The following is a 26,055-nucleotide window of genomic DNA, read 5'->3' on the forward strand; positions in this document are numbered from 1 at the left end:
GAAGCGCGTAAATTCGTTGTACAGCCCCCTTCTATTGAGGGATTCTTATTTTTGGCTACTTTCTAGGGATAGGGCATTACACCACTTTCCAATTGAATTTTTACATTTCCACCGTTCATATCTTAGGTCTATATGAGTAGATCACCTATACAAAATTTCATATGATTTGGTGATCGTTAAGACTTTCAAAAGTTTGATTTAGTTTTAATGATTTTGAACGGTCCAGCTTATGTCAAACTAAAACCGTTGAAGGTCATTAAAACTAAATCAAACTTTTGAAAGTTTTAACAATCACCAAATCATATGAAATTTTGTAGAGGTGATCTACTCATATAGACCTAAGATATGAACGGTGGAGATGTAAAATTATAATCGGGAAGTTGGTGTAATGCCCTATCCTTATAAATAGCTTAAAATATGAATCCCTTATTAGAAGGGCCATATATATATATATATATTTATATATATATATATATATATCATGAAGCTACAATGTGTTTGTGCTATTGTCACATCATGACATGCATCAACTTCATCCTATAAAAAAAAATTGCATATACGTGCCTACGTGAGCTTAATTTGCAAACCAACAAACCAAAGATTTGATTAAACTAGACAGCTGCAAAAGATAAAATTATATTGTTAGAGATCATAAACTAATGAAGCTTATATACGTCAGGCTAACAACTTACTAATCTAGCTAACCTCAGAATCATCATCTGAAAGTTAAGGGGAAGAGGGATCATAATCATTATTCTAAAGGGTTTAAACATTCTTGGACAATTGGAGTAGGAATTATATATATAAAGTCAGTATATTACGTGGCATAAAGTTATGAAAGGAAGACGAATATAATCGAAACCCTTTGTGCGAACACACATTTGCAGGTACATACCAAAAAAATAAAGACAGCTAATTAGCAAGTTTATTATACAAAACAGCCACATTGATTAGGCAGCTAGCTACCTCAGTTCTTAATAGAATACAATGCAAATCAAGGGTTTAGGGTCAGAGACTTTTATATATCAGATCGAATATGTGCGTACATGGTAACCAACCAGAAGAGGAAGATTATCAAATTAAGGTTGGTTTAATCATTTATCATTTGTGCGTTTAATCATTGGTGGTGGATGCTATCAAGGCTGGATGTATTTGATTTTTTGAGGCTTTTTTTAGAGTTTACCTCCAAACAAAAACAACCAACGAATCTTATTTGTTGAATAAAATTGTAAGAATTTGTTGATCGAGTGTGTTCTTAACTTATTTGTTTATTAATGGGTCATGCACTATATTTGCCTTGATCCAATGTCCTAGCTAGCATTTTGAACTACATATATGCCTTTTATTTGGACTCAAGTCTTTCTATCTCTACCATTTTGATGGAACTACGTAAATTGGTCTGCCAAACTTTCGAATGCACAAGTGTACTTCATCGTACATTGAAAGTTACACAATAACCTAAAGATCGGTAGGTTAAAATTCGATAAGAAAATGATGAAATCAGTAGCAGATGAAGCAAATTAACAACTGAGACGAAACTCAACCCGTTAGCAATTTGTTTAAGTTTGGAAAGGAACATTTTATAGACTTCAATGGCTTAAACTCTTCAATATTACGAAGGGGTGAGATAGCCATGTTCGGTAGTTAATCAGAAATCAAATCGTTAATGCGGATCACGTTATAGTTGCAATTTTAAATATAGTTGCTAATCATAATCATGAAGCTCGGGGAGTCTAATTTCATGTACTTTTGGATGTATGTACATGTTTCTAGGCTTCTAGCTACTATATATGTATGCATCTGTACTTAGGTGATGCACCCTTGCTTCAACGTGCAATAATTAAGTTAAATCCGCCGTTAATCAAATCAATCATGTACGTAGGTGCTTATGTAAGAGCAGATCAAATAACCCTACTTTCAAATACAAGTTATTTAGGTGAACATTTAGATTCATTACCTTACTTACAACTTTTAGTTGTTCACTGGTATGAGAGTGGTTATGTAACCGACTTACAAAATCGGTGCGTAGAAGAACTTTTATTATTCAGATAATATAAAGATTAGGCGAAGATTGAGAATCATTATTTTGTTTTGAGTAGGTTTTTAGTATATCCCAAGTTGGGGATTGGTTTAAGAGCTACCGGACATTGCCGACTTCAAAACTTGACGCTGTGTTTGCACAGTACAAAAACACCATGCATATGAATTATGATGTCTGCATTTTAACGGAGTCGTAAGGTCCGTCGGGGTGTCTGTCATGAACAAAAGAAAGGAAGAAACAAGAAAAGGCTTAATTCCGTGAAAGAACACTAGCATTGCCATTGGCCCTCTGGACGAAAATTCCCGTGAGGTTTTCTGAGAGTTGATGCTTATAAAATACCCTAAATTCAAGAAGTGGTTAAATGCTACAGTTGAATTGTACGAGGTCCCGTGAGTGTTAGTACCAGTCTGATTCACAAATCATAATCAGTGCTGGTTTGGTTTTAAGCAGTAAAGCTTTGAAAATCGTGGACAGAGAGAGAGATGGGAGATAGTAAACTGGTGGTGCACAGGTCTGTATCAGTCCCGAGACTATAGTTGATGATGAAAATAACAAACCCTCCCCTTATGATGGGTTAGTCGTAATTTATAAATACATACAAAAAGGTGACCATGAATATGAAACTATATATTATACGAAAATGTACATAAAACTATTCAAAATTCCAGAGGCCAACTACTATAAATTGAAAGCATCCATCTCAGAAGGGTAAACTGCAAACATAAACAGAAGCAGTTTACAAGGCACAAGGTTACATACAGAAGCTAGCTTACGTTCACAATCTGCTTCAAGAATGAACAGCACCACCATGGATTCAAAGAAGTCTAACAAGATCAGGGAGATTGTGAGGCTTCAGCAGATTCTCAAGAAGTGGAGAAAGATCGCTAACTCGCCGAAAGCGAACTCCATTACCACCAGTAGCAGCAACAAGAGCATCAAGTTTCTGAAAAGAACACTTTCTCTATCAGACAAAACCGGCAGTACCTGTGATGCTTCTAACAATGCTCATGTCCCCAAAGGGTACCTTGCTGTTTGTGTTGGAGACGAGCTCAAGAGATTCGTCATTCCAACAGATTATCTTGGCCGTCCTGCTTTTCAGTTTCTGCTGAGAGAAGCTGAGGAGGAGTTCGGGTTTCAGCAGACTGGCGTTCTGAGGATTCCGTGTGAGGTTTCTGTATTTGAAGAGCTTTTGAAGATGGTGGAGGAAGATAGGGATACATTCTTCATGCAAGGATGCTATTCAGAAAGCCAGCTCAACTTTTACCACCCAGAAAGCCCAATGTGCAGATAATAGTTTGAAGTTTTCTTTTCGGGTAACTCATTTAGATCGCTTCTTCATCAGATGAGAAGGAGAAGCATTTTTATGTTGGGTATGTAATGTGTATATCAAATCTGATGCATTTTCTCAGGCATCAAATCCAATATCTCATTCTGTTTATATATCTAATTGCACATCTTATACCCAATCAACAAACAAGCATTTCTTCCCAAAACTAATGCAAATAAAACTCCATACTCATATCAGTAACGTTCTCCAAATATCGAGCATGTTATGTCGTGAGACACTAAATGTGGATTATAAACTCAAACAACATTGACAGTTTAGCAACATAACTGCACTGCATTTTTTCCGGCATCCAATCCGAAGAGTCAAAGTGATAGATCACCAGTTTTGATACCAGCATGTAATCGGTTAATCAGTTTCATTGATGAAGCAGATGTCGATAGGGTAGGATAAAAGCAATTAATGTATCTGTTTTATCATCCCAATATGAGTCTTTCACATGTCTGCAGAGCAACTTACAATAAAAGAAATCAGGGATGAATTATATCTCACCCTAAGAAAATTGCACCACTTCCCACTATTAGGTAAGCATGTTTTCTGGAATCCAATCTAAATTACTCAGTAGTCAACAAAAGTGACAAGGCAGTAAACCAGTTTTCATTGATGATGCAAATGGGGATAGGATGAGATGAACTCATGAAAGCAATTAATGGACTCAAATTTATCGTCCCAACATGTTACTGTTCACATGTCTGCAGAGCCACTTGCAATCAGAAACAAAGGATGAACTAAATCCCCACCATAAGAAAACTAAGAACCAACATTTTTTCTACATGAAAATGAAAACTTGTTGAAAGGTACATGAATCTAAAACCCAATAAGCTCCAAAAGTTTCTCCACCAAATCAGATGACAAATTTATGTACAAGAAATAAATTAAACATCTGTATTAAACTTTTAAACTAATTCAGAAATGTAAATTTGAATACAGAGATTACTTCATGGAAAAGTAACTGGTCTTGGTCAACATTTCTCTGGTGACTACAAAATGTTTAACCATATGTGTCAGGACAAGTTCATGTGCTTTGGAAAATGCTCATATGGAATATATATTATAAAAGAGCTAGATTTGGTAAATCAGTAATCGGTACAATTTAGTACCTAATGCATTGTCCTATTCTAACAGTCATATAAATTTTCAATAGTTTCATTCCATGCAATTTTGTCGTCACCAAACCACTATTTTGAATCTGTCATTGCTTACAAACCCGCAGGGTGCGCTATCCTATGATTTTGATGCAGAAATTCCTAAACAAATGTGTACTTCAAAGATATAACGATTCATATAACAATATCATATTGCACCTATCAGCGGTTGAATCAAGTAAAAACCCGACAATCTAAATCACATTGGCAGATTTTCACAACCTCTCTTGTTCATTCACATGCGTCCTTCTGTGTCAAACTCCAGGGAGCCATGTGTCAATGGTGACTAACGAACCATTTGAATTTGGGAAACTAATGCAATTTGATGTTAAAATAATAAGCAGTAAGATCCAGTAAAATGAAGGATCACATGACACATGCATCTGCAATGAAAATGACTCTATCCAATTTGCAAGTAGCACAAGCTTAATAATAATCACATGCAATACAGTTTCAGTTTCATAATTCTTGGCAATCAGTTTTGGGAAAAACCTGGTGCTAAAGCTGTAATCCAATTGTATCCATCAAACCAAACAAATCAAAATGTTAGGATCTGTTACAAGTACATGAGGTAAATCAGAATCGTTAAAGATCCACCTTGTTGTGAAATATAATACATACAGACAATGCAATATCAAATCTGGATAGTGAGTTTGGATCCATGTGTTAATCAACCAGATCAAACACCAAATCTTTGAGATACTCAAAGATTATAGTTTTGATAGCAACTTGTAATGTTATACTTGAAAGTACAGTTAGTACTTTGGATCTACATGTGCCATTAAACAGGAGGTTTAGCTGTCATTTAATATAAAATCTCAGTCACTGGGTTTACTTAAACCCAATAAACTACAGGAGAAACTATATGCTCTTAAGAACATAATATACTGTTTAGTTAATCTCAGTGTCCTTTATGACACACTAACAACTTAACTCGAGCAAAAAACAAAACAAAAAAGATGCAAAATTCCAGTGGATCCATAATTTGAAACAGATAAAAAGATCTCATAATCAACTTAGTATTAGTAATGTGTGTCTTAGACTTAGATTGCCAGGTTCAATTACTAAATTAACCTAGTTGAGGATGTAATGATCATACATAATGAAACCCACTGATTCAATCTAAAAAACTCGCTGCTACCAAATGAAACTCAAATTTAGGTAGATTTGGCTTCATTATGCTTCAGCATTTCAACCTTTAGATACTTTATAAGATCAACTTACACATTCATCATCAGAACTCCTTGTGCACAAATATAGATATAATATTCATATAATTTTGGCACCAAGATGGAGTCTTTTATATATACATTCTGCAATCAACAGATACAAGCATTCAAGCATTCAACTTTTCATAGGGAAAATGAGAGGAACACTTAAATAACATGGGTGGATAAATGGTTTTTCCCATTTCATCAAAGAATTACGATGTATGGTAAAAAGAGAACCTGAAAAAGGGAACACAAAGATCTCAAAAGGACAACTCTTCACCATCATTGTAATTTGGGAATGTGACACATTTGAAGACTTTGCACTTTGAACACAACACATACCCAATCTGCAACCAAAAATTTCAACCATCAAAATCAAATCTTTCACCTCAATCTGTTCTGGGTGTCGGTAAAAATTGAAACTTGAAGATCAAACTTACTGCTCTGCAAGATGGGCATCTCCTATAGGTCCTATTAGACTCAGATTTCACATTGGTTTTCTGTCCTTTACAGAAATCACAGACTAACCACCCTCTGCCATTGCAAGGCTCGCACAAAATTGCTGCAGAAGAATCAACCTAACTGGACTAGTGTCAGTCTGATTCTTAAACGACATGTCGTTGTTAAAGCCCATTGATGAGTGGTTTAGCTCAGACGAGTAAAAATTGAAGATTGAATAGTACCTCTGGTTCTTGCTTGATAGGTGAGCATTTTGCGGGTTTCGGGAAACGACTCGTCGTTGAGGGTGCCAATGACATAGTCGGTAAGGAACCGAGTTTCCAGGGGGATATAGAGATCATCGTCGCCATTGTTGCCATTGGAGTCGGAATTAGTTCCTCTCAGAAGTCAGAACGAGCAGAGTGTCACCTTCGTTATCCGATAACAGTTCCCTCCATATGTGTTATCAAATTACGCAATTGCCATCCAACTTTACTTAGATATTACCGGACTTGCCATTTCCTCGAAAACTTTGTTTCTCTTCGAGTTCTTTCACTTGCGGACTTCTTTGCATTTTGTTTCCTAGGCAATTTGGTTTGTAAGATGGATGTGATGAGTAATGTACGATGATTAGCTTTGTGTGTTTTATGTTTTTATGCTTAATTTAAGAAATTACGTACATATATCGACAATCTAACAACATAACATGTCAGACTGTCTGATAAGATAAACAATATAACATCCACCACACTATTATTGAGAAACCTATTTTGTTCTATCACATGGTGATCCTTACCAGTTTCAGCTTGAGGTCTAAGATATCGCTACTAGTGTTAGGTTTGAAGCTCGTAACTCAAATTCAACACTGAAACAACTCAAACAACTCGCTATCTTTATCCTTTGATTCCATGAACTCCAGCTTTGAAACGAGGAATGTAAACCCACAATCTGTATCCTTCAAACTTCAAGTTTGAAAACTCACCTCTCCTTTAGCAAGAACCACAAATCAATCTCCATTCTCTTACCCTAAATTCCCCCCCTCACCAACCTAGATTGCCACATCCCAGCAATTAAATTGGGCCTTGGAAATTGGGCCATTTAAAGAAGAATATCTAGAATTGGGCTATTTGGGCTACGAAGCGCTGGGCCTTGTCCGGATATTATGGGCGGGAACGGGAAAGATGCAGAAACTTCCAGAGAACCACCGAGAACTTGCCCCTTATAAACCAGTAGGAAATTCAATCCCAAAAACCAATCCAAATTAAAATCCCCAAATTGTGGAGAGGAGCCAAAGCTTCCCTGTCTTGATTTTGGAGTTTTGGAGCGGAAGAAGAAGATGAAGCGGAAAGACCTCGAGCAAGTGTCCGACGACATGTCGTCTCCGTCGTCATCGAAATCCCGGCGACTGGTACGCTCGCAGTTTTCGCTTTCTTATAGATTCAATTATCAGAAATATAGGGTTTTATGGATATCAATTTGAATCGCGTGTTTCCGTATTAGCAGAGCTGTTGGTTCGATCGGCGATTTTCTAATTTCTGTGTTGTGGATTTTAGGACGGTAACTTGATCGGAGCTATGAACGGAGTTCCGAGTAGTGCATTCCAGGTGTTTGGTCAAAGGCCTCTGAAGCGAAAAGAGCTTGAAGAAGCGTTCGACGACATGTCGTCTAATTTCTCCAAGTCCAGGCGACTGGTAATTTCCTCTTTCTGAAATTGAGCTCTTGTTACAGTTTTTGATTTGCAAGTTTTGATTTACTGTTGTGGAAATGTAGGATGCTGATTTTTTTCCGACTATGGCGGAAGATAAGAGTGGTGGAATTGAGGCCTTGGAGCAAAGGCTAGCACAGGAACAGGCTTTGGCTTGCCCCAGTGAAATGCCAATGGAGCCCTTACCATTGTCTGACGAAAATGACAAGGCTCTGGTGCTCTACAACCCTGCCAATACCAATACGTTTTACAAAACCCCTGCTTCTAGGGATTTCTCTATCATTGTGAATTCGGACTTAATTCCGGGTTTAAGAGGTATGACTACATGTTGCTGTTTAAAGGATTTTGTGTGTAAATTTAGCAGAGTAATTTTGAGGCTGCTTCTCTGCATGTCAAAGTTTAGGAATGGATATGACTACTATACTACCACAGAAAGAACCAAGAAGATTGCCTAATGAACTTATAATGCCAAGAGCTCTATTGTGTTATGCTGTTATATGTGCATTATGTGTTGTTTTAGTAGATAGTGACAATTTCAGTGTAAAATGCTGATCAATCTATCTCTGGCAGACTGTATATTTACACAGGGAAGTTCAAAGTGGGCAGCAAAACAAGTAGAGGCTGAACAAAGTAACAGAGAAGAATCAAATGGCTGTTTGGCTATTGTTCCATGGGTTGAATCTACTTGGCCTCCATCACCAAGAAGGGAGACACAGGCAGCCAGTCAGTCAGAGCCAATGCAAGCTGAAGAAGTTGAAATGATGGACACGGATGATATCAGTTTAGATGGTTCTAAACCTTCTCAGTTGGGTGCTCCGATGGATGGATCTTTTGAATTACAACGCTGGCAGCAACAGCAACAACACCATTGTACGCAGCCACAGCTGCTCAATAACACAAACACTCCCATCACCTGGGGTAACACTTACACTCCCGTCACATGGTAGTCAATTGCAAAATGTTCTCCAGTTCTTATTTATGTTTGGAGGAGAATACAGTCTTATAATCGGAAGATTGTGCCAGTTCACCGGTTCATAATGAATTATTTTCCTAGTGTTCCCCAGTTCTTAGTTATGTTGGTGGTGAAAGCAATTCATCATTTAGAGGAGAATTTTGTTACATAATGAAGGCTGTTTCACTTGTTCTGTTTTAGAACTCCACTTTGTACTGTATAATTGGTCATGAATGCCATCTGAAATATTATTGATATCGCCATGTATGGCTCTAGAATGCAATGTTTAGATAGTCAAATAGATAATCAAAACAGTTCATAGTCTCTAATAGATCATCAAAACGAAGCATTTTTACTAAATCAACTTTGTCCAAGAAAATACAAAACTCATAAACAAGAGAGAATGTACTAATGCTTACTAGACCAGCTTCAAAGAGTCATCTCAGCAAGTCTGAAGAGCAAAAGACTTAATTTACGAGCAGCTAAACACCTCTCTTGCCATTGCCATCGCAAAAGGGTTGCCTGAATTACCACTCGAATTCAAATTCGATTTGAAAAGCAGAAATCTTTCACTAGTTGAAGAAATCAAAACCCAAAATCTAACCAAATAGAAAACAAAATAATTGGAAGCAAAATGTATCAGCCTCGACAGGAAACCCCCCAGCATAAAAAGCCGGAGAATTTAAGTGTGGAAAGGTTGAGATTGATATAGGGAAGCTGCATTCATCTCTATGGTACGGTTATAATAGCCAAAGAGTCAAACTCCAGCCCCATAAATCTCCATGGAAAACGAATATGAATTACTACCAGATTTGGCTTTGAGAAAGATACCCCATCTTCATGATCTACGACAGGTGCCTGAGTCTCACAATCAGATGGGCAATGACTGTGAGGAGCCTTTCGCAGATCACGAAGACAGGAGAGTTTTCTCTTGCACAGTTTTGCAGAAGAAGAGAGACATTCGGCGGTGAGACCTAAATGAAAACCCTAGATTGAGTGATGAAGGAGGTCCACGAGCAGCTATATATAAAGACACGAGACTGCCTTGGTCTTTCAAGGCCCAATCCAATAGATTTACTTAGTCGCTTGCGAGCCCAAATCTAATAAGGTTGGGCTGGCCGGTTGTGATTCCTCCCTTTTTTTTTCTTTTTTCTTTTTTCCGAGAAACAACGTTAAGATTTTGGATTAGTAGTTTGCCTGTTCATTCCTCCAATCCCTAGCTCAATCAGTTAATGAGATACAAATTGCTACTTTTAACAGTGATTCTCCTACTTGTTTAGTGTGCGTTGATGAGAAATAAAGACTTGATTTATAGCGACTTCACATCATAATATATCTATAACGATAGTAATATTTGAACATGAAGTGCTAGTTTTGGGTGTGTATAAGCGGTTTCATCACGCAACCCTGGTGCCATTACTGATATAAAGAGCAAAAGAAAAAAAAGTAGAGCATAAGAATACTTAAAGATATCTTATTGTAGAATATACTTGGTCGTTGAGATTCCTCCCAGCAGAAAAAGGGTACTCAATTCGACTGAAAAGGAATGACGTCGTGCCATTGCACCACTAGCTTCTCTCAATGCAGAGCTATTGCAGTGTGTGAGTTCATGACCCTTGTTATCCAAAACAAAAAATCCGTAAGGAAAATAAAGCAGGTAATAATGGAGTTGGAAACTGATGCCCAAATTTGTAGGTAAATCATAAAAATGAGTCCGTCAAGTTGAGGGGGCAGTGACGTGTTTCAAACTCAACTGGAGCTGACCAGAAAAGAAAGGAGGAGGAAGAAGAAGATAGAGATGAAGATGAGTAAGACTGCAAGACTGCCACCGAGAACAGAAGTTTGTTAGAGCCCCGATGACATCGACAACTCCAATGCTTATCCACTGATCCGTTTTGATTTTTCACTCTCACGCATTCGGCGTGCTATAAATACTCTTAACCAATTTACCGTCTCACTTGTTTCAAACACAGTCACTCTTTTTCTATGATCACATTTCTTTTCTGATTAGTTCAAACAAACCAATCAGAGAGCAGAGCTATGAGGATTGACGAAGAGGCCGACGGAGTCTCCGCCTCCAGGCACCACCTCGTCTTCGCTTACTACGTCACCGGCCACGGCTTCGGCCACGCCACTCGCGTCGTCGAGGTTCCAAAATTCTCTCTTCTTTGAAATTGAATTTTACTCTGAATTGTTTAATTGCTGATCACGAGAGAATAAATAAATGCGGTGGTTTTGTAGGTGGTGCGGCACCTGATCCTCGCCGGCCATGACGTGCATGTCGTCACCGGAGCTCCTGACTTTGTTTTCACCTCGGAGATTCAGTCGCCTCGGCTCTTCATCCGCAAGGTGAGTTTTTCGGAGTCGAATTTCGCATTCAACATCCAAATTGATGTGATTTTGAGAGCAGTAGGATGCGAGTTTAGTTGATTGTGTTGAATGTGGTGGAAATTAGGTGCTGCTGGACTGTGGAGCGGTTCAGGCGGATGCATTGACAGTCGATCGCCTTGCATCTTTGGAGAAGGTATAGAAATTTTGAGCCTTTGGAGTTTGGATAGAGATAACAGCAATTTGTAGTCGTTTGTAATATATATGTGGTTGTTGTACTAGTATTCGGAGACGGCTGTGGTGCCTAGGGAGTCTATATTGAAAACTGAAGTAGAGTGGCTGACCTCCATCAAAGCTGACCTGGTGGTAAGTGAATGCTTCTTTTGGTTGCAAGTTTGAGCTTTTCCGATATTAGGCTATTGATTGAAGGGAGTTTGTAGTTATGTTCATTACTTTCGCGGTTTTGTAAAATTGTGCAAGAACAGGTTTCAGATGTTGTTCCAGTTGCGTGCCGAGCTGCAGCCGATGCTGGGATTCGCTCTGTCTGTGTCACTAACTTCAGGTAATTGTTGATGCCAGCATTTCTCTTAACTCAAACTCTTGTAGATTTCAAATGTAAATGCATATTCTAATAATGTGAGATATTCGTTCAAAATAATCACTGGTTTTGTAAGTTGTACAATCATTTCAAGTTTGTGAAAATCTGTACAGCTGGGACTTCATCTATGCTGAGTATGTCATGGCTGCCGGAAGTCATCATCGTACTATAGTTTGGCAGGTGATCTGTCATGTTCTTTATTCTAAATCATCTACTCTTACATTTTTTTAGATTTGATATTATCTGCCCATATCTCGAAATATCACCTTTAGGTTGTGAATCATGCTGATGAAAGTTGTTATTTTCTCACGGTATTGATTTAATATCATACTAGTTGGCTAGTTGCATCATCAAATCTGATATTTCTGCGGTAAATTTCCTTGTGTTGGATATAGATAGCAGAAGATTATTCTCACTGTGAGTTCCTGATTCGCCTCCCAGGATACTGCCCAAGTATGTAGTTTTTGTACAACCCTGCAGACAGTGGCTTCCCTGTCTCTATTGCCTTCATCTCTTTGTCTCTAGGGTTCAGTAAGGATGTTTTCTTATATTTTATTCATACTTTTGCAGTGCCTGCATTCCGTGATGTAATTGACGTACCTTTAGTTGTGAGGAGGTTACACAGATCCCGCAAAGAGGTTTTAGTTCCTGAATCTTTTTTGCAAAGTCTTTCAGTTGCTTAATTAAATTGAGTGTATAGTTGTTCACTGTTTTCCTGGTTATAGGTGAGGAAGGAACTGGAAATTGAAGAAGATGTCAAATTAGTCATTCTGAACTTTGGTGGACAGGTATACCATGGATGACCTATTGTACATTCTAGTTATACAATCATTGAATTCTTGAGATGATCGCCCAGACTCTACTTCGTGAATTTATAATACTAATCTTACTGTGCCTTAGTTTTCTAATATGATTCACCGCTCTGTGAGTTATCTTCCACATTTTGCTAATTGTAGTTCTGTCTCTCATTTGCAGCCATCAGGCTGGAAGTTGAAAGAGGAGTTTCTACCCCCTGGATGGCTTGGCCTGGTATGTCTTCATATCATAGATTCTACCTGTTTTTCCTGGCTAGAAATATTACTAAAAGACATTTATTTATTTTTCTCAGCTCTGTGGTGCTTCGGAGAGCCAGGAGCTTCCACCAAATTTTAGGAAGCTTGCAAAAGATGCTTATACTCCTGATATCATAGCGGCATCCGATTGTATGCTGGGTAAATTTTGAGACTTTTAAGAGTGACTGAGCTAAGTTAAGTTGATAGAGTTAAATTTATTCGAGTTCCTACTATTTCAGGAAAAATTGGATATGGCACTGTGAGTGAAGCCCTTGCATTCAAATTACCATTTGTCTTTGTACGCAGAGATTATTTCAATGAAGAACCTTTTTTGAGAAATATGCTTGAGGTTCGTTTCATCCTTTATCTTTTGAGCACCAAATTCTTCCTCTCCCCCATTTTTCTGAAATTTACTGGCAACTCTATGCACACAGACAAATATTATTTTTACCCTCTCTTGTGCTCAATTTCTATGTGTAATTCTCTCCTCTCTAGTGCTAATATTTTTAATCACTAAATTTAAAGGTCATTTATATTTTGCGGAAGTGACCTAAAGAAAAGATTGACTTTCTAATAGTAAAATACTTTTTCTATTTGTTCATGTGTGTCATTCATTGTCATCATTCTGTTCGCCTCTCTTTAAAACATTCTGGTCAAACATCTGATTATGGTTGGTTAAAATAATTTAACAGTATTATCAATCCGGAGTTGAGATGATTAGGAGAGATCTGCTCACTGGTCATTGGAGACCTTACCTTGAGCGTGCAATCAGTTTAAAACCTTGCTATGAAGGAGGCACCAATGGTGGTGAGGTACTTCCTTTGTTGCTATAGACAAGTATTTAGTTATACAATTAGTTTAGCATCTTTGTAGTAATATGCAGATTTGAAAATTATAGGTGGCAGCTCAGGTCCTTCAAGAAACAGCTATTGGGAAAAACTGGGCATCAGATAAGGTAATTCACACGTGTCAAATTTCATTGGTAATTTCAAAGGCGTAGATGTCTAAAAGTTCAATACCAAACAGTTTGATCATAATCAACCTTGGGCTGTAGTTGTGACTGGTTTATTTGCACCCTGACAAATAAAAAAATAGAGGAACAAAATTAGCACTATACTATGACACAATTCCATGGTATTTGAATTAATAGGAAAATTGTGCAACCACACACAAAAAAAGAAAGGAATGTAATTCATATATTCTACTTACGCTCTTCTCTTGCTGGAATGTAGCTTAGTGGGGCAAGAAGGTTGCGAGATGCTATAATTCTTGGGTATCAACTTCAAAGGGTACCTGGACGAGAAATGGCCATCCCCGAGTGGTATGCAAATGCTGAAACTGAACTTCGAATTGGATCACCAACTTGCCAAATGAGTGAGACTGATGAGAAGAGCTCCCTAATGAACTCGTATGCATCTTCAATTAGTGTGCCTTTTATTAAAATCAAGTGGATATTTCTTGTAATATCAACCAATTTTTATGTTTAGATGCATTGAAGACTTTGATATTCTTCATGGAGATCTTCAAGGTCTTTCCGATACAATGACTTTTCTGAAGAGCTTGGCAGAATTAGATTCTGCGTATGAATCTGAAAAAGCTACTGAGAAGCGGCGGAAGAGGGAACGGAAGGCTGCAGCTGGACTCTTCAATTGGGAGGTCTCATTTATATCAACTAAAGCTCATAGATTTTATCATGGTCATAATTCCATCAGAAAATGTTTACAGAGGATGCAGAGGACTCAGTAATATTAATTAGTTATTTTCATGTGGCGATCTGTTAAATATGCATTATCCATGACATGATGGGTGTATCTCATTTGGTCTATGAGCGACTATTTAAGGTGAAGTAATCTGTTAATTCTGACAAAAGTGTTAAGTAATCTTAGTGGTCTAGTTTATTCTGATATGTTTTGCATATGGTAATATGTCAGACATGCATTCCCCATGACACTAAAGAATATAAGTAGAAATCCTTACCGCTTAGTTACACAGAAATATATTAATTTGGTCTATAGGTAGCACCGTTAATTAAATATCCTTACTAATATAGTTTATTCAGAGAATAATATTTTTATTTTATTTTTTGGGTACAGGAAGATATTTTTGTGGCAAGAGCGCCTGGACGATTAGATGTAATGGGTGGGATTGCTGACTATTCAGGAAGCCTTGTCTTGCAGGTTCCTGCTCTTTCTTTGATGGTTATTAGTTCTATCTTCATATGTACAGATATATGTGAAAATATGAATATATCTGTACAGAATATAGAAATAATATCGTTGTCCAAAAATATATATATATATATAGACAGGGCTTCTCTGCTACGGACGCCCGCACCGTTTTACGGTGCGGATTTCCGTCCGTTCGCCACCGTACGGCGCCACGCGAGGGCGCGCCTCCACCCCAGCGAACTCCAGCAGCTTCCCCGACCACTTTCCATCCCCGGCGAGTCCGTTCTTTTCCAGTTTTCCGACGAGATCACCCAAAACTTCAAATAAAGTCGATCTCGCCGGAAAACTGGAATTCGGCGGAGTCGCCGGGGATGGAAAGTGGTCGGGGAAGCTGCTGGAGTCCGCTAGGGTGGAGGCGCGCTCTCGCGCGGCGCTGTACGGTGTTGAACGGACGGAAATCCGCACCGTAAAACGGTGCGGACGTCCGCACATGAGAATGCCTCTATATATAGAAATAATATAAATTATGTCTATTATATCATAATTTGCATAACTTTTACTTCTCCTCATCCTTCATTAAATGCTCTTTGGGTTGTGATGTATTTTCCTTCCTTTTGCATGCATGTTGGAGTTTCATGCCAAAACAACTACATATACTTTCATTTTGGGGGGATGGGTTGAGGGTTTTGCATGGTCGAACTGGGTAAAATCGAAATTACTTAATTTTTGTTTTTGAAGAAGTCATTTGAATTAACGGAAAGCTCAGCTGCGACGTTGGGTTATACATATTAGGAGCATGAAAAATATTGAAAACAAGATTGAAATTTTGGAACTATGAAAACCTTATGTCAAATGTCATTTAATTCTGAGTCATTTGAGTTAAATATGCCTTCTGTGATTGATATATGGTGGTGTGTAGCTGTTTTTGGTGTGGTCTTTCCTATATTATTTCACACAATTTTTCTCTCTCACAGATGCCCATAAGGGAAGCTTGCCATGTTGCTGTACAGAGACATCAACCAAGTAAACATAGGCTCTGGAAGCATGCCCTGGCTCGTCAGGAAGCCAAAGGACAGAGCTCCACACCTGTCCTGCAAATTGTATGTATCGGCCTTAAGTATCGTATTTCTTCCAGTCTTTCCTTAGACAGGAAGTGGGTTTTATGTTCATCTTTGGAGATTTGAAGATGTAGTTTCTCCTGAACCCAATTTAAACTTAGGTTCATATTTTTCAGCCTTGGATAAATGTGTTTACCGGTTCTAGGTATTGTTTGCAACAGGTCTCATATGGTTCAGAGTTGAGCAATCGTAGTCCTACTTTTGACATGGATCTATCTGATTTTATGGACGGAGATCATCCAATCTCATATGAGAAGGCAAAAATATATTTTTCACAAGATCCGTCTCAAAAGTAGGTTGCCTTCTTGGTTTTACTTTTGTTTGCATCTCTAATATTCTTTAATAATCACATGGTTTTAATTATAGGTGGGCAGCATATGTTGCGGGTGTCATTCTGGTTTTAATGACAGAACTAGGTGTACGCTTTGAGGATAGCATTAGTTTGTTGGTAAGTTCTACTTGAATATGCTGCCACTACCTCAAGACGTGTGCTGTACAAAATAGTTCTGTGACAACATTGACGTGTCATAACATACAGGTATCCTCTTTAGTTCCGGAAGGCAAAGGGGTCTCTTCTTCTGCTTCGATAGAGGTTGCTACAATGTCTGCTATAGCGGCTGCCCATGGTAAGCCATATAAAAAGAGCCTTCTGGCCATTTGTGTTTAACTTTATGATGCAACAAGCAATGACTGAAGCCTTCTTGTTTACGTTGTAGGATTAAACATCAGTCCCAGAGATCTTGCTTTACTTTGCCAGAAGGTTGCACCTTTAGCTAACTTTTGACGATATCCAACTCCTTTTCTTTGTATGTTTACCATGTCTAATTTATGTTCATTGTTCTAAAATAGGTGGAGAATCATATTGTTGGAGCTCCGTGCGGTGTGATGGACCAAATGACTTCTGCATGTGGTGAAGCCAACAAACTTCTTGCGATGGTCTGCCAGGTAGGCCATTGTCAGTGTGGAAGAAAGCACCTTTGCTGCAGTATTTTAAAGATTGAGAATTTATGTCTATCCTACTTGATTTTTTGCTTCTTCTTGTACAGCCTGCTGAGGTACTTGGGCTTGTAGAAATTCCTAGCCATGTCCGATTTTGGGGAATCGATTCAGGCATTAGACACAGGTAGGAGTTCTATAACTATTTCTAGTTTGCATTATAGTTTCATGCTGTAGAGGTTTTATTATTGAACCCAACATATGCTAAAATCTGTCCTGCAACAGTGCAACTTTTATAATGAGTGATGTTTCTCTTATATAATGATTAGATGTGCAGAAATAGTCATGTATGCTGTAGTACTCGATGGACACTTCCATGAAGCATTATGTTGCTATTCTGTGCCAGTCATCAGAATCCTATATAGTCTAGACACTCTAGACTAGTTCAGTAGTTCTTCCTTATGTTAGGCTCATTAAGTTTCCTCATAGTAGTGTTAAAAGGACCTAAGAAACATAAGATTATATACTCATGTGTGGCTTCTCTCCTTGCTTAGTGTTGGTGGTGCGGATTATGGATCTGTTAGGATAGGTGCCTTTATGGGTCGGACGATCATCAAGTCTACAGCTTCTACAATTATGTCTAAATCATTGTCCAATAGCAATGGGATGAATGCTGACGAGTTAGAGGATGATGGTCTTGAACTGCCTAAAGCTGAAGCTTCATTAGATTATTTGTGCAACCTGTCACCTCATAGGTAAGTCCCTTTACTGGGATTTTATTATATTGTATTGGTCCTATGAAGGTTTATTAATTCATTTACATGTAACTTGAGTTCAGATACGAGGATCTTTATGTTAAGATACTTCCCGAGTCCATACTTGGTGAGGCTTTTCTGGATAAGTATGTTGATCATAGTGACCCAGTTACAGTTATTGATCCGAAGCGTAACTATGGAGTGCGAGCGCCTACTAGACATCCTATATATGAAAATTTTCGAGTTACGGTGAGTGGTTAGATTTCCTGGTTGATTTGTTTATTGGACATCTTATGACAGTTTCTGCCTATCTGCCATACATTATGGGTGATGGTTTTCCTTTTGGTGTTACGATGGAGAGGATCAGCTCACATATTGTTTCCTTGTTATTTGCCATGTAGGCATTCAAAGCACTTTTAACATCTGTAAATTCAGATTATCAGCTTGCGGCTCTTGGAGAGTTATTGTATCAGGTATGTGTGACGTAAGGACAAATAGAAAAAGCTAGCTTTAATGATAATGCACTTATTATTGAGTTGCAGTTATTGTATCAGGTATGTGTGAAGTAAGGACAAATATAAAAAGCTAGCTTTAATGATAATGCACTTATTATTGAGTTGCTGAATCTAAAATGCTGAACATATTCCTCTTTTGCAGTGCCACTACGGCTACAGCGCCTGTGGCCTTGGTTCCGATGGAACAGATAGGCTTGTACAGTTGGTACAGGAGATGCAGCATAGTAAATCATCTAAATTAGACGGCGGGGCTTTATACGGAGCAAAGATTACTGGTGGAGGTTCTGGTGGAACAGTTTGCGTGGTTGGCAGGAATTGCCTCAAGAGCAGCCAGCAAATATTTGAGGTAATTCTCTCATTATGAGGCTTAACATTTGAAATGTGGACTTCAATGTTGTTGGTAGAATCATTGTCCATATTAAGATGAATAACTGACCTTGATCATTTAAACTTTTCCAGATTCAGCAGAGATACAAAGCTGCAACAGGGTATATGCCATTTATTTTTGAGGGCTCATCACCAGGTGCAGGAAAGTTTGGCCATCTAAGAATCCGGCGTCGCACTGTCAAGCTAAATTAGTAGAAACAAAATTGAAATATAAATTATTTTCGAGTATTTGGTTAACTTTAAAAACCTCTGCAACTACAACTGTACAATTCTATTGTGACTCGTTGGCCAATTGGTAGTAGTTGGTCTTTCATTCTTGGAAGAAATTAAGTGAAAAGATTGGACTAGTTCCCGTTACTGTTGTGCAACTGCAAATCGAACCTGCCCCTGATCAATTTGCAGGATTAGACGAAATCAAGGAATCCAGTTCATTACCAACAGTACAAACTCACCATTTTAAAGCTCCAATCAACAGGTGGGAAGAACTGTCGAAAATCATTATTTTTTCGTTAAATTTCATCTTTCTTATTTTCTTATATTTAAGCCCAAAATAAGACAGAGAGAAAAGTATCAGAAAGCGTAGAACAAGAGAACTTCATCCGACTATGTACCAATCTTCAAAAACAGAAACACATCACAAAAGGAGAATCTGAACTCAAATATCTTCTAAATCAAAGCACAAATGGTAACCATTTGATGATAGAAAAATAGAAGTTTAAATCGATCATAATCAACAAATTGAGTATAATATCACTATCTAGGAGGTTTTCTAGCCATCATTCTGATAAAAGGATTCGTATGTTGCAACTCTAGGCTTTGATTCAGGTTGCTCCAGCTCTTCCATGAAACCAGAAGTCATCTTCATAAAGTCTTCCATATGCGTTTGTTTCCATACCTTGCCATTTTCAAGGAGTTGAAACAACTAAGAAACCAGACAACTAAACAGAAGTAAAGAAAGCACAAACTAAAATAGGTAAAAGCTCTACACTGTTACTGGTTTCTCTTAATAAGATCAAGCCAAAAGTAAAGGATCAGCATTTCTCAGAGTACAAGTGCTAGACACTAGACTAATCAAAAAATGCTTGATCGGATTGCTCTTAAATTGAAATAACTATTCCATGGTAAAAGTAGTCTAAGTTGCAATAACTTATTAACACACTTCATGTAGCTTCAGCAATACAATGGCATTGAAGATGTCTGTAAGTGTGCGTCTATATTGATGCAAAATAATGATTGCGACAATGTAGCAGGTCAAACAAAGAAGGAATTATCTTCCAATATATTTATGTGGTTTTTGGTCCTAAGAATGATAAGAGAATTACCTCAAAATCCCATTCTCCATACAAGTTTGGGTCATTTTTGTCACACCAGACATAAGTATGAACTCGTAAGTTCTCAGAACTATCCTGCAAAGAAATCATTAACCTTTATTTTCAGCACTCCCTACAAATGCACAAACATATAGGCATGTACAAGTACTATCACATATTCACAATTCATCCAAACAACACAGGACATATATGTTCCCTAAGACCATAAAATCGATAAGCAGTCCAACACCATCACATAAGATGCATCAGAATTGTAAGTTGGATAAACCGAGAGAAATGAAAGAGTGATTCTTGATCCAAAATATGATAGTAATATCAGATTCACCATCAAAGCGACATCAAAAGCTCTGATCTCATTCAAGGGAAAGAATCTGATGAAAAGTTTATGAAGCAGTCCAATTCCATCACAACAAAAGGCATCAAAATTTCAAGTAATTTGCCAGCTGGCCCTTGAACTAGAACAAGTGAGAGTGTTATACCATCAAAGAGACCTCAACAGTGCTCCTCTGATACTCAACATCCTCAAACTCATCCAAAATATGCAATTCAGGATCTGTGATGCCTAATAAGACCTGCACAAAAAACCACACCTTCTCAATCAAACATTACCTATCATGAAATCTTTATCCACAATTGGTCACACAGCTTACCTTGCCGGTAACCTTCTTATTCTCAACCGGTAGAATCGCCGGATAAACACGTCCTTTGATGCTGTACCTATGACTACAACACATTCCACGTTCTTCAATCAATCAAATTTCCATTTCTTGTCTCAAACACAAAAGCAAAGAGATTCATGACTTACTAGCCATTGAGAGTAGCAGTAGCGGATTGAGGGACTCGATTCAAGAGGACTCGACAGACGTCCTCCGCCATCAGGCTGCCGTAGACGAACACGTTGTGGCCGACGCTCGGAGAGTTCGCCATCGCCACTGAACTCATCTCTCTCTGACGAGAAGAGAACAAAACTTTTTCTCCTTTATAAACAAGTAACCAAAACGACGTCGAATTATCATGTGGTTATTTTTTGACACTGGGATTACTCGGATTAGGTCGTCTCAGTTCATTATAAACGACATCTGAATTTCTTAATACAATGATTTATTTGTTCGGGAGAGTTGTGAGTTAAGAGAGTTTTGCAGAGGCAAGGTGTTAAACAATCTAAGCAGGTTTAGCGCTTGGAAGATTTTACTGTTGTTGAGTTCAACTGTTTCGATATCAAGAACTGAATTGAGAAGAATTACACAACGAATGTCACATTAGCTACGGTTTAACATTCGCAGAGGAACCAGCATACAACTAAATCACAGGCGTAAAACAATTCCCCATGGAGTTCAACATCATGCAACCACAATCCTATTGGTAGCCTCATAGCCTCATTCGGTCATAGGGGCAGGGCCATCACCAGCAGCCAAGATGTCCAGAAGAGAGTTCTGGGGCTCCAACTCTTCATGCCACAGTGGCAGTGTGTCACCGGGGTAGAAGTTTCTCTTCACTCCCTCAGAATTAATCTGCAAAACCATACGAACAAGAATGGCCAAATGTCAATTCATGGTCATGTATCATGCATGTTGCATACATAAGCTAGGACCTGCTTAGTCACAATTAGAGTTAATGGAAAACATACCACAACGGTGCGGACAACACCACCACTGGCGCCATCTCGAGCAATGGCCAGTGAAACAGCCTTTACAACCAACGCCTGCCATAAGGCACAAAAGGGCTGTTAACAACCGCACACAAACCGTAAAACAATCCCTTTTTTCCACTAGCTGAACTACTGAACATCAACTCTTACAGTGAAAGCTTGAAAGATATCATACCTACCTACATGTAGTGTATAGGGTCCATAAAATGAAAAAAGTTCTACTGATCTGTTTTTATTTTATGTTTTTTACATGAAGCTTCCAGTCATTTAGGGGATTAAAACAAAACAAAGTCAAGTCCCATGATTCATGACCAACTTGTTTCAAGCTAATTACTCGGCAAATCAACTTCAAACATCAAGAGATACATACCTCTGCTTCCTCCTTGGTCATTCCTTCTTTCCATGCTTGATCAAAGAACCCATACAAGTAACTAGAGCCAGACCCTATAACAAAAGTATGTTGGTCAAAACACCAGACAGGCAAAAGTATCGCAATGAGCCTCCCAAATAAATGAAAATCACATCAAGAGATAACCAAAGCATGCTCTTGAAACCAGTCTCACGATATAGAGTGTTTCAATTTCAATCGCCAGTAAATATAAGACATTTTCATTAACCACAAGATGAATTCTCGGGATGTACTTCAGGCACATCTAACATTTCCAAGCACATGTATACTAGCCAAATCCAAGTTGATGATAATCCATAAGTTCACAATTATTCTAACACAAGACCATAACTCACTAAAGATCTAATTCCAACTGATGAACAATATGCCGTACTGTTCTGCATACAAAGACAAACTCACTTGCACAACGTATACTGCCTATAGTATGAAAATTGTACAACTAGCTTTTAAAGAGCTTTAGTATGCATACCTCCGATGGCAAAGGGCGCCTCTACAACTGTGCCACCAAGAGGAACACCGTAGATCTTTCCCCCTTCATACTTGTCCCACCCGCCAACAATCAAACCGGTTTGCAACATGTTCTGCCAAGCCAAAACAACATTTCAAAACACAAACTACTACCTGAACTACAAAATAAGCTCACACCATAACAACAATAGCTGAAAAGCTAACCAAAACAAACCTTGTTGCCATAGGACAATAGCCTTATGAGATTCGCAGCGACTTTGACAGTGGCAGGCTGCCCTAGCTGAATGCTGTACAATCACAAACACACAATTAAACCCAAAACCGCAATACAAATAGTTAACAAGCATAAACAAAAGGCGCAGAGGCAAAAGTGACTGACGTGTGCTGGTGGAGAAAGTGCCTCACATAGTCGGAAACAACTTGTGAATCTGCAGCCTGCAAAATGCGAAATCTCGGAAGGTTAAACAATCGATCAAAACAGACAAACTGAATAAACTCTAGCAGTAACAAAGCTGAGAATCGTACTGATCCAGAACGACACACATAGACATTGTCTGTGAGCTGCGTGATTTTATCAGAGCACCGATTCGCAACATAGACACCTAAAACCATAACAAACAGATACACAGAATTACAAATCAAGCAATAAATTCTATAAATTTGAAGCGGAAAAAGTTAGGGTTTTTATGAGAGAGAGAGAGAGAGACTGACCGGTGGAGGTTCGGGAATCGGCGCCGAGGACGACGCCGCCGTCGTAGGTGACACCGATGATGGTGGTGCCCATGGAGTGAGGGGCGTTGAGGTTCATATCGTCCATTGATGAGTGAGACATGGCTTCTGGTTTTGGTTTGCTGAGAATGAAAATTTGGAGAGAGAGAGTGAAAGAGGGGTTTTTGATCTGTTTATTCAGAATGACTTTCTGAACAAGTTGTTTCTCTTATTTGGGTTTTAGACCCAACATTGTGTGTTGTAAACAAATCCATGTTTGGGCCGGAGATGTAGTTTCTTTCCGTTTCGAGTTGGGCTTGCAAATAATGGAGCCCCACAAGTTCTAAATGTGTCGTATAATTTTGCGACTAATATACAGAAGCAAATCTACCACCCACATTTAACTTGTCAATCTTAATGAGCATCATCTAAATTAATGTTAGGTACCCTTAATGTTACATGTAAGAGACGGTAGACTTTGTGGTGGACAAGTTAGAGGTAGGTGATGAATTTACATCCCTAATATTCACTTGATCATGATTAATATGTAGATCCTCGACTCTCGCCTATGGTTATAACTTATATCATTGTCATCATCAAAGAAAAATTGAGTGGCTTTCAAAATGTGACATGATAGACCGAACGCATTGGATTGAATACGTTTACGTGGTTGGATTACTAAAACTGAAAATGTGAGTACCGGAAGCCTTGGGGTGTGCCGAAGTTAGATCAATGGTTCAATCTGCAACAAGATAGATGAGATGATATTCATTTATCACCAGACTGTTTTCTGTTATGAAGACGGTCAGATTTTTGCAACCATTCTTTCCAAGGACTAAAGACTTGACTTCGTTTGAAGAACGAATTCTTTGATTGAATTATGGTCAGGTCAAGTTTGGCCGATTACTTGCCCAGTTCTACATTCTGTTTATGCTGCTACAGAGAAGTCTGCATTTGAAACTCGGAATTGATTTGTTCACACATCATCCTAGTTCTCACATGATAACAGAAACTGAGAAACATAAATGGAAGAAACTAAATTTCATTGAAACGTTCTGTAAATTAAACTCATCGAGACTGTTACATTTGCATATCGTTTGAAAAAGAAAGAAACATAAAAGAACAACAGTTGTTAGTGATCCTCATTCCTGACAATTCCAAACCAAAGCTTCTGCCGCACCTCAAACCTAATACCTATGAGGTTAGATGGATTCCCTGATTATCAAACGGAAAGGCCGTCTGCTGTGAAATCAAACTAAAGATAAAACTGATCGACCCTGGGCACAGGCTCCTCAACTCCTCAACTTGACTGATCTTCTTTCCTTAACTCTTAGATGTCACGAGACTATGAGTCCATGGCAATGGCTTCAGGAAGAGGATGCAAGTGAATGACTGGGATGTGGGACTTGAGTGGGATGTGGGTAGGTCCAGTCAACTTCTTATCCTTTGGAATTCCCTTCCCAACAATTCCAAGTACATTCCTCACCTCATTTGCAAGCTCTATAATATAATCCTCTTCATGGCCTGTTCATGTCAACAATTCTTATGTTAGTCCCCTGTTTAAAACAGTAAAGAAGTGTGTTTGATTGGTCTCATTGTAATTTTGACCATCTGTTATGTGGATGTGTAAAAAGATTGCTCACCAATATCAAACATAGCCTTTTCCAGCAGAAATAAGTACTCTCTGTTGTTTCCACATGGCCCAGAAGCAGTTGCAATTTGTCTGCAGAATACAGAAAAACAGGAACAGTTGAGATGCCAATCTTCGGTACAATAACAATTGCAATATAATCACCACCACCAGTACAATAAAAGGAAAGAAAAGTGTCATCTGCTTTACCTTGCCATATCCTCCAGTGGAGCAGGACCCAAGTAATACTTGTTTGATTCTTTGTCTGGAGTAGATGTGAAACTGCATATATGAGAATATAAAGATCAGGAAAGTCATTCACAAAACGTTTAAATTTCTCTTGGTAAATAAATGGAAATAAAATGATATGTTGCAATGCAACTTACACAATGACTCCTGTCAAAGAAGGCTCATCAGAGAAGTCCCCTTCCTATATCAAACAGAGCACATGTTAAGGCTAATTGTAGAGATCAATAATTCAAAGGTTGAAACTATACAATCAGAAGTGGCATGACAGACAATGCTGTATCTTAAACAAATCTTACCTTGTAAAAGTTCACAAGAGTCTTTGCATCATATTCGCATTCTCTCTTTTCCAAGTACTGCAAAAGGAAAAAACAAAATGTATCAATATAATTCCAAACAATACGAATTCGGATAAGTAAACAGCACTTTTAGTTAGGGGGATAAGTAGGTATCCCACACTTCTATCTCAGTTCACATATATTTTTCCCAGTTCCACAAACACTCTAAGTTTGCCTACATCACTACAATACTAATAAAGTTTACTATTAAAGAAACATTACCTCCATAGCAAGTCTTTCCTTTTCAGGGCCGCCACGCACAGAGTAAGCAGCACCCCACTGTTGAAAGAGGAGTTGCAAAGTCAGTAATAGATAATAATTATGCATTTGCTTAAAACACATCAGCCTAAGATCACGCATTAAGATGTACTTACGCAAATAGCCCCTTCTTGGTGTTCCAATGTGCAAGTTCTTGCAGGGTGCTCAGGTGTACCCCGATGATCAATGCAAGCTAATAAATCAATAAATAATTATCAGAACCAATCTATTCGGAGTCGGATAGTATTACAGTATGCACATTATTGTCTTCCACAAGGAGAGAGAGAGAGAGAGAGAGAGAGAGAGAGAGAGAGAGAGAGAGANA

The 26,055-nt window shown here is 38.4% G+C and overlaps 8 protein-coding genes across 8 annotated transcripts in view; 3 read left to right on the plus strand and 5 right to left on the minus strand.

The window, feature by feature from the left end:
* Positions 1-26,055, minus strand: part of LOC101312889 (group 2 truncated hemoglobin YjbI-like) — a 771,661-nt gene that overhangs the window by 77,072 nt on the left and 668,534 nt on the right. The gene's annotated exons all lie outside the window — the stretch shown is intronic.
* LOC101314623 lies at positions 2,850-3,563 on the plus strand. Its single transcript, XM_004291257.1, has one exon. It carries the CDS (start codon positions 2,850-2,852, stop codon positions 3,330-3,332), a length of 483 nt encoding a protein of 160 aa, XP_004291305.1. The 3' UTR covers positions 3,333-3,563.
* LOC101315200 lies at positions 5,801-6,577 on the minus strand. Its single transcript, XM_004291259.1, has 3 exons — positions 6,426-6,577; positions 6,183-6,320; positions 5,801-6,089 (listed from the first exon to the last, which is right to left on the minus strand). The coding sequence occupies exons 1-3, from the start codon at positions 6,558-6,560 to the stop codon at positions 6,003-6,005; spliced, it is 360 nt and encodes a 119-aa protein (XP_004291307.1). The 5' UTR covers positions 6,561-6,577; the 3' UTR covers positions 5,801-6,002.
* LOC101306694 lies at positions 7,434-9,118 on the plus strand. The gene is made up of 4 exons (XM_004291229.1): positions 7,434-7,588; positions 7,734-7,871; positions 7,951-8,200; positions 8,456-9,118. Exons 1-4 carry the CDS (start codon positions 7,517-7,519, stop codon positions 8,830-8,832), a joined length of 837 nt encoding a protein of 278 aa, XP_004291277.1. The 5' UTR covers positions 7,434-7,516; the 3' UTR covers positions 8,833-9,118.
* On the plus strand, positions 10,878-19,037 carry LOC101314431 (L-arabinokinase-like). Its single transcript, XM_004291171.1, has 29 exons — positions 10,878-10,985; positions 11,079-11,186; positions 11,293-11,361; positions 11,448-11,531; positions 11,651-11,727; positions 11,877-11,943; positions 12,159-12,216; positions 12,334-12,401; positions 12,489-12,551; positions 12,739-12,792; positions 12,872-12,974; positions 13,055-13,164; positions 13,508-13,627; positions 13,714-13,770; positions 14,048-14,223; positions 14,303-14,471; positions 14,909-14,992; positions 15,958-16,083; positions 16,263-16,393; positions 16,468-16,549; positions 16,640-16,727; positions 16,818-16,861; positions 16,951-17,046; positions 17,148-17,224; positions 17,592-17,792; positions 17,876-18,041; positions 18,194-18,265; positions 18,450-18,653; positions 18,767-19,037. The coding sequence occupies exons 1-29, from the start codon at positions 10,878-10,880 to the stop codon at positions 18,884-18,886; spliced, it is 2,982 nt and encodes a 993-aa protein (XP_004291219.1). The 3' UTR covers positions 18,887-19,037.
* LOC101312311 (protein AIG2-like) lies at positions 19,272-20,988 on the minus strand. Its single transcript, XM_004291249.1, has 5 exons — positions 20,831-20,988; positions 20,676-20,748; positions 20,505-20,597; positions 20,017-20,100; positions 19,272-19,589 (listed from the first exon to the last, which is right to left on the minus strand). Exons 1-5 carry the CDS (start codon positions 20,965-20,967, stop codon positions 19,464-19,466), a joined length of 513 nt encoding a protein of 170 aa, XP_004291297.1. The 5' UTR covers positions 20,968-20,988; the 3' UTR covers positions 19,272-19,463.
* On the minus strand, positions 21,089-23,483 carry LOC101303478 (proteasome subunit beta type-6-like). Its single transcript, XM_004291218.1, has 8 exons — positions 23,262-23,483; positions 23,076-23,152; positions 22,930-22,985; positions 22,765-22,837; positions 22,552-22,663; positions 22,044-22,117; positions 21,653-21,727; positions 21,089-21,536 (listed from the first exon to the last, which is right to left on the minus strand). Exons 1-8 carry the CDS (start codon positions 23,380-23,382, stop codon positions 21,402-21,404), a joined length of 723 nt encoding a protein of 240 aa, XP_004291266.1. The 5' UTR covers positions 23,383-23,483; the 3' UTR covers positions 21,089-21,401.
* The window catches only part of LOC101304934 (cation transport regulator-like protein 2-like), a 2,433-nt gene continuing 657 nt past the window's right edge, over positions 24,280-26,055 (minus strand). The window contains exons 3-9 of the mRNA XM_004291223.1: positions 25,847-25,923; positions 25,695-25,751; positions 25,434-25,490; positions 25,275-25,318; positions 25,099-25,170; positions 24,902-24,981; positions 24,280-24,782 (exon numbers count right to left, since the gene is read on the minus strand). Coding sequence (XP_004291271.1) covers positions 24,604-24,782; positions 24,902-24,981; positions 25,099-25,170; positions 25,275-25,318; positions 25,434-25,490; positions 25,695-25,751; positions 25,847-25,923 — 566 coding nt within the window. The 3' untranslated portion in view covers positions 24,280-24,603. The remainder of the gene's footprint in view (positions 24,783-24,901; positions 24,982-25,098; positions 25,171-25,274; positions 25,319-25,433; positions 25,491-25,694; positions 25,752-25,846; positions 25,924-26,055) is intronic.

Source organism: Fragaria vesca, linkage group LG2, assembly GCF_000184155.1.
Source record: "Fragaria vesca subsp. vesca linkage group LG2, FraVesHawaii_1.0, whole genome shotgun sequence".
Classification (NCBI taxonomy): Eukaryota; Viridiplantae; Streptophyta; class Magnoliopsida; order Rosales; family Rosaceae; genus Fragaria; species Fragaria vesca.